The sequence below is a fragment of the Erinaceus europaeus genome, chromosome 4, assembly GCF_950295315.1.
Source record: "Erinaceus europaeus chromosome 4, mEriEur2.1, whole genome shotgun sequence".
NCBI lineage: Eukaryota > Metazoa > Chordata > Mammalia > Eulipotyphla > Erinaceidae > Erinaceus > Erinaceus europaeus.
This window is the reverse complement of record NC_080165.1, coordinates 8,307,324-8,325,982: the sequence shown is the minus strand read 5'-3', so window position 1 is coordinate 8,325,982 and position 18,659 is coordinate 8,307,324. Positions and strand designations below refer to the sequence as shown.

The window sequence follows — 18,659 nt, the reverse complement described above, 5'->3', positions numbered from 1 at the left end:
CTGGGTATAAAGGGACTAAAGTCTCTCAGACATGGGGCTGCAAAAGGGGAGACACCATGTTCAAACCCAATGCAGATGGCATTAAATGACTGCAAACTTTCAGTCTATTCACTGGATGAGTCTTCTGTTTTCTCTCTTTAAAGGTGGGTAAATTTAATTTCCATAAAGAAATGACATTAATCTAAATAGATTTAATAAGGCTTCTTGGGATGTTATTTGTTACTGCAGCATAATACAGTTATCCTCATGTAGTTTGACAATCTTTACCTACTTACATTTATATCTTTTGTCTTCTATTTTATACTAGAGAGAAATTTGAAAATATGGAGTACTAACAGGAGGCTAACATATAATTTTTTAAAAAATCAAGAAATGTTCACTTTTCCTAGCAAGTGAAAACTCTTAAATCTTTCCAGTTACTAAGAGACAGCCTGTAGCCAGAACTGAGAACTAGTAATCATCTCAGTTGGAAATTTAAATCTAATATGGAATATGCACAAAAAGCTCAATATAGAAGCACAGATACATGCCTTTAAATTGAAAATATTGTTCTGCGTTTGCATTGTTTTGGGCTTTAGCTATACAAGATAACCAGGAGGGGGAAATAAGTAACTTTATATTTCTTAGTTCAAGAACAATTTAGAACTTGAAACTTTGGACTTGGAGATTGAGATGATATATCTACAAAGGTTCTTTTTTTTTTTTTTATCCTTTTTTCCTCTAAGATCTAGGTAGATGAACAGGCATGATGTAGTCAACACCTATTGAGCTGTGAAATTACTGTTTATTCTACTCGGGTCTTTAAAGAATGAAATGAATAATCAGTACTACTTCTGTTAATCAACTCTGATTGACTCAGTGATTAATACATCCATGAATGAATAACTATTTTTAAAATAGTACAAACTATGATTCATTGAGAGACTGGATGTCTAACAATAAGATAGACTCCTGGTGACTGTCTAATATTTTGATGTGTGTCTGAGAAAGATGGAATATCATTTATACAGGATGATTGGAATTATGAAGGGGAAGGGTACTTTAAGGTTATTTATTTAACTGTGACTTTATAGTATAGGAACTTTAATTGCCTGGGAAATACAGTTGTCTGTCCGGTGTTGAGAACATTTATTTCCTGCATAAGGATATAGAAGGATAGTCCCAATAATGGAGACCCAAACAACAGAAATTAGGGAAATACACGTGCCATCTTGTAGTCAGATACTATTCTGCTCAAACAGCACACATGTTCTCAACCATCCCTGAGACAACTTAGGGTCAGTCTTGGGAATTAAATATGATTGCACTTAGAAATTTAAGTTGACCTCACCAAAGTGTTCTGGAACCCCACCTCCCCAGAGTCCTGCCCCACTAGGGAAAAACAGAAACAGGATGAGGGTGTGGATCCACCTGCCAATGTCTATGTCCAGCAGAGAAGCAATTACAGAAGCCAGACCTTGCACCTTTGGCACCCCATAAAGATCTTTGGTCCATGTTCCCAGAGGGATAAAGAGTAGGAAAGCTTCCAGTGGAGAGGATGGGATCTGGAACTCTGGTGGTGGGAATTGTGTGGAATTGCACCCCTCTTATCCCACAGTCTTGTTGATCATTAATAAAATCATTAATAAAGTAAATGTAAGTTTAATATAAAACATCTTTAAATGATTTTTCTGATGAATCATAGCCTTTTTGGCAACTCTTATCAAAATTTGTGGAAGACAGAATCTTTAAATTCATAAATTTGGCAAAAAAAATTAATAATAACCAAAGTGTCTCAAAGGCTGAGAAGTGCTAAGGTAGCAGAATAATGGAACAACAAAGATCTCTGTGTCCTAAAGCTAGAGCCTGGGGTGAATGAGGGATGTGTCATAAAGACTCTGGAAATGAGATTGGTTTCCCTGAAGGTCGGTCGGATGATTGCTTTTTAACATTCTGGGTGAATAAAATCTAATCTCCAATTTTTGAAAGTGGAAACCTTTGCCTGACTGTGTGCTGAGGGAAAAAAAATGAATACGAAAGAAGAGTCGGAGAGATACATTTGATTTTGAATAAGGATGAAACAGACTATAGCCAAGGAATACCAGTGGTCTCTAGAATCCTTGTCTAAAGCCTTTGCAAAGGAACACTGGCAAGTAGCTGTACTGACAGTTTGACCCACATCAGCATTCTAATCTATAGTAAGTGTATTTGTGTGTATTAAATTGTTGTTAAAATTTTTCGGAGGCTCTTGCCGGCCTGGCTTGCTTCACGGCGGCTAACAGAGACGCGGGGGACAACGGCTGGGCAGGGAAGCTGTATTTCTTTATTCAGGAACAACAATTCATAAACTAAACCAAACTAATCACCAAACAGAACTCTGCTGCCTCTTTCCTGCGGCAGCGGCGCCAGCACTCTCTCTCTTACTCTCGAACTCAGGAACTCCCTCTTACTCTGGAACTCAGGAACCCAGGAACTCTGTCTCTCTGGCACTCTCTCTTACTCTGTAACTCTGAAACTCTCGAACTCAGGAACTCAGGAACTCTGGCACTCTGGCACTCTGGAACTCTCGTACTTGAGAGCCCTCTGAAACTCTGGCACTCTCGAACTCAGGAACTCAGGAACTCAGTCTAACTCAGGAACTCAGGAACTCTGTCACTCTCGCACTCAGGAACCCTCTCCCGGGGTTCCTTGGGGCGGGGCCAAGCGGGCCCGCGAAATTCAGGACTCATCCAATTCTCTTGGCGGGGGAGGGCTAGAACAAACCAATGTAAAGCATACGACATTAAATCACTGAGTTATGGCAGTGTGTTCTAGTAACAATGCAGACATCTGTCATGAGGAGATAAGAGATTATAGTTAACTGTCCTGTAAGTCACTATTTATACCCAATGAAATGATTTGGGGAAAGAAAAGAATATTACCACATCTAGTCATTGCCCAATCTGAACACGGGGGAAATGTTTGGCCATAACTTATTGGATACAGATGCCAGTCCTTCCAGTGCAAAACAATCTTACCAACAAGTAAAACAAACTGAAGAGTCTGATTTGACATGGGAATTACTTAAGTTTGGCTAGCTACTACAATTGCCACAGCACAGATCAAATCCTTGGCAGGCTCTCAATTTCAACAGTGACACATGGTTCCACATTTTGAAAATTAAATAAAAATCTAAGAGGTTCATACATTTTAAACATGAATCTCTTTCTGTTGTTAATATAAATGCTTGGTGGAGACCCAGAGACTCTGAGTCAATTAATCAGGTTGATAATTCAAATGAATGCAGTAGAAAGCTGCTCATTTTGCATTTTGTTTTTCTTATACAGTGCTGAGAACAGAACTGAGGGGCCCATCCATGAGAGGAATGTGCTCTACTGCTCAACATTTAAACCACCTCTTTTGCTCTATCCAGCTTTTTCTTTTTTCCTCCATTTTTTTTTTTTTTTTTTTTTTTTTTTTTTTTTTTTGCCTACATGGTTCTATTGCAAAGGAAAGAGGCTGCTGAATCTCTACCGGCTGAGGAGAAGAGCATGATTACTGGCTTTAAAAGCCTTTGCTCAGAAACAAATGAAAGCACACCCACAGAGACATATGTGGGCAAAAAGGCAATATGGTGGTGCTGGGACCCACTCTCACGCACTTCACTTTCACTTTCTTTCCAAGTCACACCTACTACCACTTTGGGGTGTTGCGTTTTCTCTTCCCTTTCAGGCAAAGGAAATAAGGGCCTGGCTTCCTCAGGTGTTCTCCGAATTCTCTTCCCACTCAACGATGGTAGAAAAACAAAGGATTCTTTCTGTTCACAAAATTTCTGGTTCCTGGTGAAACTGGGACTCAAGGACCTTTTTGGGTCTACCTTCCCCTAACAATTTCCGAGATTCTTTTTTTTTTTTTTTTGAGTCCCTGGACATTCATTTCCTTCCTTCTTCTCTGCCTCCCTTCCTTCCTTCCTTCGATCCTCCCACCCCCACCCTTCCTTTCTTTCTTTCCCTTCCCCTTCCCCTTCCCCTTCCTTCCTTCCTTCCTTCCTTCGATCCTCCCACCCCCACCCTTCCTTTCTTTCTTCCCCTTCCCCTTCCTTCCTTCCTTCGATCCTCCCACCCCCACCCTTCCTTTCTTTCTTCCCCTTCCCCTTCCTTCCTTCCTTCGATCCTCCCACCCCCACCCTTCCTTTCTTTCTTCCCCTTCCCCTTCCTTCCTTCCTTCCTTCCTTCCTTCCTTCGATCCTCCCACCCCCACCCTTCCTTTCTTTCTTTCCCTTCCCCTTCCTTCCTTCCTTCCTTCCTTCCTTCCTTCCTTCCTTCCTTCCTTCCTATCTTATTTCTTTTTTGTTCTCTCTGACACAGACTGAGTAACAGGAGGGGAGAGACAGTACTATAGCAACATTGCAAAGCTAGAAAGTGAAGATACCCCCTTGCAATTTATGCACTTCAGTATGAACAGAATTATATGTCACAAGCTTTTTCTTCTGTCTGCCTTCCTTTTAAAAAAAAAATCTTTTAAGATTTTTATTACGCTTATCTGTTGGAATAGAGCAGCCAGAAATCGAGACGGTTGAGGAGATGGAGAGGAAGAGAGACAGAGAGACACAGCACTGCATTCCCTCTGTAGGTGGGGACCTTGGGCTTGAACCTGGGTCCTTGCATATTGTAACATGTGCATGTGATCTGGTATGCCGCCACCTGGCCCCACTGTCTGCCTTTTCTCACTGAACCTTTTAATATTTATCACTGCATTGCTTGTATCAACAGCTCGTTCCTTTTTTGCTGAATAGCTTTCCATTGTGTGGCTCCATCCCAATATGTCAATCTGATCTGATTACCTAGTGGTGGCCACTGGAATTGTTTTCAGATTGAGGCCACTACACATCACTACAGACAGTGATGCACAAGTCTTCGTATAAACACATGCTTTCATTGTTTGGGGTGCACTCAAATCCCATGGTAAATACATATCTGATTTCTTTCTATTTATTCCTCAGTCTTTTTCATTATGGAGTTGTGACTGGGAAAAAAGCATAATATAGGGGTCACATGCTGAAAAGTTTAATGATCATATTAATTGTCTTTATAAGAAGAAAAATTTGAATCAACCCTAATGTCCAACATTTCCATTGGGTACAATACTATGAAGCTGTTAAAATGACAGTAATAAGACCGTACAGCAACATCTAAAAAGCAAAGCATAATCCTAAGTAAAAAATAAGATACAGAATTACACCTGTACTATGATTATAACTAAGGATGACGATACATACAGAATTATGTAGAGTTTCATGCAGTAGTGGTAGCAGTGGTCTTTTGGAACTACTTGTTTTTACTAATGAAACCATGACAAAGTGAAATGCATAGTTGCATCATGAATGGGCCCATTTTACACTTAATTTCTAACTCTTGTCTCTTCTCTAGTCCAATCTATCTGACCTCATCCCTATCTCAGTCAATAACCATACCATCTCCCCAGTTGCTCTGATCACAGTTATTCTTAACAATAATGTCAGAGAATCTTTCCAGGCCTTTTTCAAAATATATTTGGAATTGGGGCCAAGTGGTGATTCTCCCTACAGAGTTCATGTATCATTGGACATGCAGATCCAGGTTGAAGCCCCTGTTCCCACCTTCATGAGTGACAACGCAGTGTTACAAGTGTTTCTCCTTCCTTCTCTCTCACTCTGTCTCTCTCTTTTTCTCTCTCCCTCTTAAAAAAAAAAAAAGAAAAAGAAAAGAGAAAACAGTTACTGGGAACAGTGGAGATGTGCAGGCACCAAGTACCAGATATAATCCTAGTAGTAAAATAATAACACCAACAATAATTATAATACATAGAATTCAGCTACTTCTGTCCATGTTTGCCAATTCATGGCCCAATCCAACACACTCTCATCTGAATTTTTAGAACTTTCTTATCACTGCTCTGTTTCTGTGTGTCCTTCTTTATTGGCCAAACTTAGAAACTACACCAAGAAGGCCTGGGAAATAGCTTAGTGCTAAATGTAACAGGTTTGCAGGCCTGAGGTATCTGAGATCACGAGCTTTATACCTAGCACCACTGTGAGCCAGAGCTCAGAGAAGTGTTCTGGAATAACAAAAAAGAGAAAAACAAAACCCAAAGAGTAATTCTATTCTAAATGTAAAGCAGTCATAATTTGGTCATGTTAAAAGTTATTAATTGTCTGTGTTTGGTCATTTCCAAGGTTTCACTGTTACAAGTTGACATTTCCAGATAGAAAGAGTGAGACAGAGACTGTGCAGAAGCCCATCTAGCTGAGTGCACATGTGCACATAGTACATAGGACCCAGGTTCAAGTCCCTGGTCCCCACATTCAGGGGGAAGTTTGAGTGGTGAATCAGTGCTCCAGGTCTCTCTCTCTCTCTCTCTATATATATATATATGTATATGTATATGTATATGTATATGTATATGTATATGTATATGTATATGTATATATGTATATGTATATATATATGTACATTTTGTCTCATTTTCTCTTCTCTCTAGCCAATAAAATTATATATATATATATATGTACATATATATATATATATATATAGAGAGAGAGAGAGAGAGAGAGATCAGACATAGAGCTATAGAAAGAACCCAGAGCAAAACTCCCTTTAATGTTCAGTGTGGTGTAGCTGGGCCCAGGACACCATACTCAAATTTCTCAATGGCTTCCCATCTCACTCATAGCAAAGTCAATGTTCTTTGAAAAGTGGTTTAAGTTTTGTACGTCCCTGGTATTTCTCCTACTCTTATGTACTCGATGGCTTCAGCTAGCCTGAGATCTTACTGTAGCCTTCCATTGACCCAAGCATGCTAACATTCCCCCCCCCCTTTTTTAAAAATAATCTTGTTTATTCATCTTTGAGTGTCCTTCCTCACTAATGGAATAGCTCACTCTTTCAGAGCTTCTAGTGTGTTCTCTGATCACACTTCATCATTTCAGTGAGGTTGTTTTTCTGGCTATTTGCTCTTAAGTTAAACATTCCACTATTATCTAAACCCGTTTTTTTGTCTTTTTTTTAATATTTATGTATTTATTTATTCATTCATTCATTCCCTTTTGTTGCCCTTATTGTTGCTGTTACTATTATTACTATTAATTTTGGATAGGACAGAAATGGAGAGAGGAGGGGAAGACAGAGAGGAGAGAAAGACAGACACCTGCAGACCTGCTTCACCACCTGTGAAGCGACTCCCCTGTAGGTGGGGAGCCGGGGGCTCGAACCGGGATCTGTAAGCCGGTCCTTGTGCTTTGCGCCTGACTTCCATCTTTTTGTCCTTTTACTATTCCCAACACTCTTAGGATCAGCCAAATTAGATTGTATTTTGCTTGATTTATTTCTGCCGGCTTTTAATTGCGGCTAGCATTTCCTAAGCACATCGGCAGTAAGACCTCTTCCCTCTAATTGGAGTAGTAGGTATCCAAATTTGGTTGACTTTTTCTGTTATTTATGTTCTTTGATTTCTTTTTTCCTCTTGTCTTTTTTTTTTTCTCTTAAATTTACATCAGCATACTGCTCAACTCTGGCTTATGGGCCAGAGACTGAACCAGAGACCATGGAACCTCAAGCATTCTGAAGGCATTATGTATGAACATTATACTGTCTGCCTGACCTACGCTATTTCCTCTTAGCATTTGCTCTACTAGAGAATAAAGCAGTCAGGGAGCCTGCAGTGGTGCACCCAGTTAAGGGTACAAGAACCAGGATTTGAACTGCTGCTCTCCACCTGCAGGGCGTACACTTCATCAGACGTGAAGCAGGTTTGCAGGTGTGTCTTACCTTTCTCTCTCCCACTCTATCTTCCCCCTCATCAATTTCTCTCTGTACAGTCAAATAACACTAGAAGAAAAAAAAAAAAAGGAAAAAATGGCCACTGGGGGGAGTCCGGCGGTAGCGCAAGCGGTGCAAAGCTCAAGGACCAGGGTAAGAATCCCGGTTCGAGTCCCCGGCTCCCCACCTGCAGGGAGTCGCTTCAAAGGCAGTGAAGCAGGTCTGCAGGTGTCTGTCTTTCTCTCCCCGTCTCTGTCTTCCCCTCCTCTCTCCGTTTCTCTCTGTCCTATCTAACAACGACATCAGTAACAACAACTATAACTACAACAATTAAACAAGGGCAACTAAAGGAAATAAATAAAAAAATAATTTAAAAAAATTTTTTTAAATGGCCACCAGGAGCAGTAGATACCGGATTTGCAGTGCTGGCACCAAGCCACAGTGATAACCCTTGAGGCGAAAGAAAGAAAGGAAGGAAGGAAGGAAGGAAGGAAGGAAGGAAAGAATAATAACAGCAGTCTTTCCAGAATAAAGAAAGATGAATCCGTGAGAGCAATGTCACTCCTCCTTCTAGCTCTCTTATCCACTGAGATGTCAGTTTGATCTTTAAAGACGCTCTTTCAATAAGCAGGAATGTGGAAGAGGGGCATGAGCACACCCCTGAGTGGCTTTGTAGACGTGAGTTACCTGTGCAGATTCTCTTGAAGTTGGGGTTTTCCAGAAGGTGCCCTGGGAGGCGGCACTGGAAGCGATGCTGCCAGAACTCAGGAAACCAGGGATTTCTCGTATTCGTGTCCAGCCGCAGTTTGAGGAAATAATCATCGAATGACCTGACCTCTGGAGACTGCAGCTTTATTGTGATTCCTCCGTTGGCCTCCACCTCATAGCCTTCAATGACTTCATCTCTGTCAGCCCATCCATCACTAAAAAGAAAATGCAGGCATCAGGGTGGGGAGAGAGGAAAAAAAAGGCCAATGTTTCTCGCACAGCGCTGAGTCATGTGTGAAGAAAGCAATCCGACAAACCAGAAAACTTACTTTATATCAGCGTGGCTGTTTATCAGTGACTATTTTGGGGTAGAGAGTGGACAGTTTTACATTCATAATGTCCTTTTTTTTTTAAATCATGAAAGGAATGATAAAGACGATGATAGTGGGAGTTGGGCAGTAGCGCAGCGGGTTAAGTGCAGGTGGCACAAAGCGCAAGGACCAGAGTAAGGATCCCGGAGTCCCCGGCTCCCCACCTACAGGGGAGTCGCTTCACAGGCAGGTCTGCAGGTGTCTTTCTCTCCCCCTCTCTGTCTCCCCTCCTCTCTCCATTTCTCTCTGTCCTATCCAACAACAATGACATCAATAACAACAACAATAACTATAACAATAAAAAACAAGGGCTATTCACTTTTACTGCGTCAGAAATTATCTAGCACCTAAATCCTGATAGATCTGGAACAGGGATGGGAGTTGTTTGGCTCCTAAGTCTAGTACTCTTTATTACTATATCACAAAGACTAGACTGCTGGTTGTTGTTGTTGTTGTTGTTTTGAATTCAGTCGTCTTCTAGAATATTCACATCTGTCATGATTCATGTAATTCCATTGAGTCCAATTAGACATATAGATTAACCAGGCCATATCTTAACTGTAAATGGGTGTGATCACATCCAAAGATAGTATCATAGAAAAAGTGCAACAGATTTAAACAGGCAAAGAAGACTTGATTCAAGGGCATTGCAGTAAGTGAGAAACAAATTTAACTCAATTATTAGGAAATAAAAGGTGTGTGTGTGTGTGTGTGTGTCTTTGAGTGTGTGTGTGTGTGTGTGTGTGTAAGTGCTAGAGTTAGTTAGAAAACAAGCACTGAAAGATATAGTGGGGTAGGGGTTGTTCACTGCAATTAAACACATATACGTTCTTTCTTTTCTTCCCATTTTATTCAATAGAACAGAGAGCAATTGAGAGGGGAGGGGAAGACAGAAGGAGCATGAAAGACACCAGAAGATCTGCTTCATCGCTCCAGAAGTATCTGCCCTGAAGGTGGGAAGCGAGGGCTTGAACCTGGATCCTTGTGCACAGCACTATGTGTGCTTACTCAGGTGCACCACTGCTGGCCCCCAATATATATGTTTGTTTTTTTTCTACCAGTTGCTATTTAAAGGTCGACTACTGCTTCCCCACACAAATTGTGAGAGCTGTGTTTTTCTGTAACTCTTTCAAAGAGACGACATCTAGCTCATCCCTCCTTTGTAAAACTGGCAAAAGGCTGGAGAAATATTTACATCCCAAAGAGTCAGAGAAAAAAATTTACAGTGGTATGTTTTTATTAAAGTAAATACTCAGAGAAAAAGGAAGTCAGGAGTCAGCAGTCAAGAATAAATTTATCTAAAGTTTAGTCAAGCTAAGGAGAACAAGTATAAGATTGTCTTGCTCAAGGGACAGATTTACTCTTCTATCTACAGACTGGCTACCTGCAGGTTTTGGAACATAATCTTGTAGCTTCAAACACAGAAAGTGTTTTATTGCTTACAGAGCAGGGCACTCTGTCAGATTCATACCACTGATCAGAGTTCACCCCGTCCGTCACCTGAGATGGGCTGGGATAAAGGCTCTACACTTACCTGACCTCGACACTGGTGCTGTTTTATTCCAGTCATCTCAGTGGAACACAAAGAAGATGCATGCCTTATGGAAGACATCGTTCCCTTACTAAAATATGGAACCAGTACACATTGTAATGGAGTTCATCTAACTGTATTCAAAATACCTGTGTGTGTCTTGTAAATCCACTATCACCAGAGATTCAACAATCTTGTACAGTGCTTTTATTCTTTTGCTCTCATTCTTCCTTCCTCTCTTCCTTCCTCACCTCTCTCTTCTCTTTCTTTTTCTCCCTTTCTCTCTCTCTCTCTTTCTTTATTTCTCTTCCTCCCTCCCTCCCTTCCTTCCTTTCTCTCTACATTTCCCTAGAACTCATTATGTGCCAGATTCACTTGAGAGCGAGGCACACTTCACCCACAATGTGAGGAAAATAGACACTAAACAAGAATTACAAATGTTAAGGGAAGACCAGTGGCCAGGACCTGGAGGCAAAACTCAGTCTGGTATATAAATGAGTACAGGATTGACTGGAAGAGATGGATAGACTCATTGTTTCCCAATGAAGTGATTACTAAATTGAGACCCAAAAGGTAAATAAACACTAATCAGATGAAAAGAGGAGAGAAGATTTGGATAGGCTTCTAATGAACTGTTTATTTGAAAAATGACTTATTCAAGGAATTTAAAGTTGATTTGGCTGGAACACAGAGGGTAGTATGGCAGAGGTAGGGGTAGGGGCATATAATCCAGTATAGGAACTTTTAATCTGTGGACTACAGGAAATCTTCAAGACTCCATTACTGAAGGCTATTCATCTGTTATTCTTCATGGTGAAAACTAAAGTGTTTGGCAACTGTTTCTTTGCTCACCATCATGGAACATTTCACCTGGCATATGGAAACATTTTTTTTAATTATCTATCTTAACAGTATAATTTAAAAGATCTGCACAAGATTAATTATTCAGATTTACTCTCATCTATATTTTAATTATATCTATTGCAATTTGAAGACCTGAACTACAATCCATGTCATATTAAAAAGGAGAAAGGTAAAAATCTGTTAGGCTCAGGAGTCAGGCAGTAGTGCAGCGGGTTAAGCACATGTGGTGCAAAGCGCAAGGACCAGAGTAAGGATCCCGGTTCCAGCCTCTGGCTCCCCACCTCAGGGGAGTCGCTTCACAAGCAGTGAAGCAGGTCTGCAGGTGTCTGTCTTTCTCTCCCCCCTCTCTGTCTTCCCTCCTCTCACCATTTCTCTCTGTCCTATGCAACAACAATGACATCAATAACCACAACAATAAAACAACAAGGGCAACAAAGGGGAAAATAAATATATAAAAAAAAAATTAAATCTGTTAGGCTTTTGTTTAGAAGTACTGTCCATGAACATATGTTTCAAATCAGAATGATATAACTTGAAGAAAATAATTTTTTTTATCAAAAAAAAAATAGATGTTCTGTGGCTTTCTCCTGAAGGTTTCATATTATATGTGACTTCTCTCTCTCTCTGACTGCCCCTCAGTCATGTGCTTAGTTCCTCAGCTGTCTGCAGAGTCCTGCTGTGCTGGGCGCCGACTGACCCCAGGCAGTACTGAATTCTCTCCGAGGCATCTAGCAGCTTCTGCTGCTCCATCTGTTTTCTTGCTACACATCTTGGGTGACCAGGGTGAACATTTAACTCAGAGTTGCATTCTTATGCATTCTCCATCAATATCCAAGAAGGCCTACGTCCTATCTTTCTTTCCTCAACAGTCTTATACGCCAATTCTTTCACAATGCTAATATTTTTACTCAGACGATATCACTGTATTTAACATGAAACAGGACAATCCAAAGTTACTTAATAATTCTGCTTAATAATATTCAGTGTGAGAAGCAAGAAGATTAATTTCATCCGTTGTAATTTGACAGAAGCCACTTAAGTGTGACTTCTGTGTTAGTTAAAATTGTTTAATAAGCAGATTGATAGTAAAGCAGTAGTCATTTATAAAATGACTATTTTATTTAGTATTTTTTATTTAGTAAAATAGTAGTCATTTATAAAAGTCTTCAAAATTCTTTTGGAAAAATCGATTGGCATTAATTTTAAGTAACTGTAGTCTACGTTTTTTTTTTTTTTAGCAGCAATTTCATTTGAGTTATGAATTAGAGTGGTTGTGTGTGTAACCTGACAAGAAAACTGTAATTCTTAAATTTTCTAGAAACATCCATAAATCCAGGGAAATGAAAAACAATGAAATGATATCTTCAGGATGACATGTAAAATAAACATAAAACTACATAACTTACAAGATTAGCAATATTTATAAAAGCTGAAGAGATTAAGCAACGTAATACAAACCAAGTGATATAAATGCTGAGAAATGTTATTAAGAAATGACGGGCGTTGGGCTGTAGCGCAGCAGACTAAGCACAGGTGGCGCAAAGCACAAGGACTGGCATAAGGATCCCGGTTCGAACCCGGGCTCCCCACCTGCAGGGGAGTCGCTTCACAGGCGGTGAAGCAGGTCTGCAGGTGTCTATCTTTCTCTCCTCCTCTCTGTCTTCCCCTCCCTCTCTCCATTTCTCTCTGTCCAATCCAACAACAACAACAATAATAACTACAACAATAAAACAACAAGGGCAACAAAAGGGAATAAATAAATAAAATAAATATTAAAAAAAAAAAAAGAAATGACAAGGCAGAGGAGGGGATGAAAGGTATCGAAGATGAAATGGGACAGATTTTCAAGATGTTAAACTTCCACATCAAGGACATTAAGATCAGATCACTGACTCTTATTTTTCCATCTGCTCTGTACATCATTCCCTAATGCACTTCTGGCAATTCCAGCCTATAATTTCTGCCATGGGTGAACTTGTAACTATTCTCCTTGTAGGAATGTAGGGCAAAGATGACTACTGATAAATCATTGCACATACCTGTGAGGGATAATTCTGTGCCACTGTGGAAGAAAGAGCGACCAATGAAGGGAATTTATGATGGGCAAATGGATCATTGATCCTTCTAATTCTGCTGTCAATGTAGCAGCCCACTTTGTCTCTCTCATTCAGCCAGTTTGAGAGGTAACAAGGAATAAGTATTGATTTCTTATTTTATTTTTAACCAGAGCACTACTTAGCTCTGGTTTATGGCGGTGCAGGGGATTGAACCTGGGACTTTAGAGCCTCAGGCATGAGAGTCTCTTTGCATAGCCATTACGCTATCTACCCCACCCAAAGTAATGATTTCTTATTCTCTCTGGGTTCTGTCTCTCCAGCTGTAAGAGGGCATGAAGATGATACCCACTTGGCAGTGTTACTGGAGGACAGAATCATCCAGTCCATAGAAGAACTGAGCACAACTTGTAGAACATTGAGAGACCTTGCTCAGTGGCAGGAGTTACCAGCTTCCTCGTGTCCAGCCAAAGTAATGAACTTTTTAAAAAGTAATGTTTTATGTTTTCATTTATTTTATTAAATAAGAGAAATTGAGAGAGCAGGAAGGAGAAAGAAAGAAAGAAAGAAAGAAAGAAAGAAAGAAAGAAAGAAAGAGTGCAGACCTACTTCACCATTAGTGAAGCTTCCCCCGCCCTGTCCCTGCCCCCCAAGGTGGAGACTAGGGGTTTGAACCTGTGCCCTGCATATGGCAGTATGTACACATAACTAGGTGTGCCACCCCCCACCCCCCCAAGTACTGAACTTTTCTATGCAATGTAAAGCCCGTTCATTGTAAATGCCCCTTATAGTGTGGTGTAAGAACTGTCAGAAAATGGATGGAACTGGATGGAGGTGATTCTGTTAGCTCAATAAGTGGAATCCAGAGGACTGATACACATGAACTTTCAAAAAAAAAAAATAGAGAGAGGAAAGGAAGGAAGGAAGGAAGGAAGGAGGGAGGGAGGGAGGGATGAAGGAAGGAAGGAAGGAGGGAAAGAGAGAAGGAGGGAAGGAAATAAGGAAAGAGAACAGTTCTTAAGACTTTGTAGGAACTATTGAAAAGCAGGTTGATGGAGATACAGAACTCTGTGGTGGGTGAGGTGTCAAACTATACCCTGTAATTTCACAATCTTGTAATCTGCTATTGATCACAAATAACTGACAAAAATGATGTCAGTTCATAAACTATTTGTTCCAAATCAATAAGATGGTAAGTGCAGTGACTAAGAACAAATATGTTTTTAAAAAGTAGTTAGCAGTGTGACAGTGTTGCAAGATATAAGAACATAACCAGAGGGCTCATGTCACCATTACGATATGATTACTTAGTTTTCAAAGTCTTAAGGTAAAATTCCCATGTCACAAACTGTATCTATCAAACCATATTATAGCATATGGAATTTTTAGGTTATATGCAACCTAAGCACAAAAGAAGATATTTGAAAAGACATAATTACTTGTTTTTATAAATTTTCTTACAATACTTGTTCACATTTTTTGTCATCATTGAAGCTTTATCAGTTTGGATTGACATTTTCAGAGAGAGAACCAGACACAGAGAGAAAAACAAACAAAAATAAGTCACAGCACCAAAGCTTCCTCCAATGTAATAATCCAATGATAATCTCTTGTTTTTCACTACGTCTTAGAGACATTTTACAGTTTAGGTATTTTCTTGTAAGCACTTAACCAGGTGTGCCACCACCTGGCCCCAGTTTAGGTATTTTCATGCAAGCACATGTTAGCCACTAAGTTTTAATCAACCCTACTTTGTAATTTATAAGCTTACTTATTTAAAAAAAAAAAAAAAAAAAGCTTGCTCTCCATGTGGATCAACAACGGTAGAGAATGTTCCATCCTCTGAAGAGAGGCTGGACAACATACTCTATCTACCACCTGAAATTGGAGCAGCTTGGAACATTCTTACTCATGATCACAGAATGTGAGCTCAGAACTATAGGGATGCAGAAGTTACATAGGCTCCTAAGCTGAATATGGGCCCCAGATCAAATTGGTGATGTTTACAATCAACAATACCTATACACCTTTCCCTTATTTGGGAGCTACTCTCTTCCCTGATCCTTTATAGTCCTTTTTCCAGCCATGACATCATCTCCCCAGACAACAACTTGGGTCCATCAGCATATCAGATGTCAGGCTCGGGAAGAAACTAGTATAGTCATGGGCCTTACAGAATATAACTAAAATAGACCTACTAGCTATCTCCAAAATGGAGACCCCAAATCTTCATCTGCAATATTCCAGCCTTTAGGTTCATGATTATTCAACAATTTTTTTGGCTTTATATGTTAACTCTTTTTTTCAGCCACCAGTTTCCAGATGTTACCATGATGCCAACCTGACTTCCCTGGGCAGACAACCCCACCAATGTGTCCTGGAGCCCCAAGTCCCCAGAGCCCTGCCCCATTAGGGAAAGAGAGAGGCAGGCTGGGAGTATGGATGTTCAGTGTTCATACTCCCAGAGGGATAGAGAATAGGAAAGCTATCAGGGGAGGAGATAGGATATGGAGTTCTGGTGGTGGGAATTGTGTGGACTTGTACCCCTCTTGTCCTATGGTTTTTGTCAGTGTTTCCTTTTCATAAATTAAAATTACAAAAAAAAAGAAATCTCTATTTTCATTTAAGCTCTTTTTAGATTCATGGCTTAAAAATAAAGACAACTCGAAACTGAAAAAAGAAAAACAACTACAAATTAAGGTTCGTTTGCTATTATGTTTTTTCCCCATATAGCCCCTTAAGATGAAGTGGACCCTGGTGGTAAATGACTATTCTTTGGTTAAGGAGGTAGTAGAATGGAGTCTCTGAGATGCATAATAAAGACCTCTTTGGTCCCAGTATTTATCAAGAGGAACATCTGACTTCTCTAATATATTTTGTGACCTTTATATTTTTTAAAAAGAACTCTTCCCCCTCCCCCAAATAAGGGCAGGAATGAAAGAGAAGAAATAAAAGGTCTGAATGTCAAAAAAAAGTTTTTATGAATTTTCATATCATTATTTTATTTTCATAATAATTCTAAATATATAGAATATGACCTTGGTCCTATCATGAATTTGATTATCTAAGTCAGAGAGAACTAGTATAGCAGAATACTATAAACTAGTCTTCCCTTCCTCTCTCCATTTCTCTCTGTCCTATCCAACAACAACAACAACAATAAACAACAAGGGCACTAAAAGGGGGAAAATGGACTCCAGGAGCAGTGGATTTTTAGTGCAGGCATCAAACCCCAGCAATAACCCTGGAGACAAAAAAACAAACAAACAAAAAAAAACTAGTGGTTAAACAGTGTAAGTTGATTTTCTTTCCATTCTAGATACCAAATAACAGAGATGTAAAATCAAGTTTGCAACTGTTTTTATCTTCTGATGAGAAATATCTATCCTGTAGACTACATCCTCCTCCATGTCAGATGTACGTTCACAGATAGGGAAAGAGCTCTCTCTTCTTATAAGGACACTAATCCTGTTGGATCAGGGGTCCACTCCTCTGATCTCACTTAACCTTAATGAACCCCTCATGACTTATCTCCAATACAGTCAGTCACATTGGATGTTAGGACTAGAACATGAAATTTTTGAGGGACATAACTTCATCTGCAGAACATAGACCATTATTAAATATGTTCTTCGTTTAAAAATCACTGCCTAAGAAATTAATGGATCCAGAATATTTTAATTTCCTCAAAAGATTATTTAAATTGAACTCACATGAGATAAATTATTGGAACCAACTACCATAAGACTGAAGATAACTTTTGGAAACGCAGCATAATTTGTTTTAATTTATTGAGACTAAAATTTATGATTTTATCTCAAGCATGCTAAAACTTGCAAAATCTCATCTTTCACTGTCAACAGACCTCTGCTGCTGTTTTTTTTGTTAGGAAAATTGCAAAAACAAAAGAGAGAAATATTTTATGTCTGCATGGTTCTATGCAAGTACTATTGTCAATCCAACCTAGAGTAGATAATTTTATAAACTTATTTACAGTGCTCCAGTCTTAACAAATCTTAGAGAATGATTATGAACAGTGTTTGTTCTAAGTATATATACAGTCATTTTACGTAGAAAGACCCTGCTTAAAATAGTAGAGTTCATTACATTGGCACTACTTAAAACTTGTTTTTGTTTGTTTTTTTTTAACCACAGGATAATCACTATGGTTTAGTGCCAGCATGATAATATCACAGCTCCTGACAGCTATTTTTTTAACTTATAGGACAGACAGAAGATGAGAGAAGGAGATAGAGAGGGGAAAAGAGGGGGTCAGGTGGTGGTGCTCCTGGTTGAGCACACGTTCCAGCACATAAGGGCCCAGGTTTGAGCCCCTGGTCCCCACCTGCAGGGTAAGAGCTCCATAAGTGGTGATAACCCTGGAGGAAAAAAGAAAAGAAAATAGAAAAGAAAGAGATATGATAGACAGAGAGCAGATGATAGATAAATACTGGGATGGGATTTTATGTTTGCTGAAGCCAATTCTACTATTCTCTGTTTGTATTCTCAATACACTTACTTTCTACTTCCTCACTATTCATTTATTCTTACTATTTCACCTGTATTGGAAATGTAAACTAAACAGATGCTTGGAGAAGTGCTTTCTACAGCCATTATAGATTTTATGTTCTAGCTTAGAAGTTATGAAGGTGAAGATTATGCTATTATAACCATTGAAATGGGTATCTCAAAAATTCCATTCTGATGTTCATGAAACTGTAAGTACCAAGTGGAGACATGATTTTGTTTAGAAGGCTTCCACGTTTCATTCCTTAGTGCAAAATTTTATGGATCTGAACCAACCTCCTTTGTTCTTTATTTTATTTTATTTTTTTAAATTTAATTTTTCCCCTTTTTTTATTTTTTAAGAAAGGATTAATTAACAAAACCATAGGGTAGGAGGGGTACATTCCACACAATTCCCACCACCCAATCTCCATATCCCACCCCCTCCCCTGATAGCTTTCCCATTCTCTATCCCTCTGGGAGCATGGACCCAGGGTCATTGTGGGATGCAGAAGGTGGAAGGTCTGGCTTCTGTAATTGCTTCCCCGCTGAACATGGGCGTTGACTGGTCGGTCCATACTCCCAGTCTGCCTCTCTCTTTCCCTAGTAGGATGGGTCTCTGGGGAAGCGGATGTTCTTTGTTTTAAATTTCTGGCTGTTTTATTGCTGCTAAATATTTTTCAGGTCCCTATGCCATCTGAATGTGACTTGGAAGTTTCCTAGATAATTATTTAGAGCAAACTGAAGGGAAGCAAGAGACCCGTTAGAAAGAGAATGTAATAAAGAGCTGGACTGACTCTGATTAAAGCATAAATCAGAACCCAGCACTACTACGCTTAAAATCCACCAGTAAGTTTCCATCTAGCCCAAA

General features: G+C 39.5%; 1 protein-coding gene across 2 annotated transcripts in view; it reads right to left on the bottom strand.

Annotated features, from left to right (window-relative positions):
* GRM1 (glutamate metabotropic receptor 1) overlaps positions 1-18,659 on the bottom strand; it is a 460,470-nt gene that overhangs the window by 128,576 nt on the left and 313,235 nt on the right. For both annotated transcript variants that reach the window (XM_007517840.3, XM_060188722.1), the window contains exon 4: positions 8,442-8,677. In XM_007517840.3, coding sequence (XP_007517902.1) covers positions 8,442-8,677 — 236 coding nt within the window. The remainder of the gene's footprint in view (positions 1-8,441; positions 8,678-18,659) is intronic.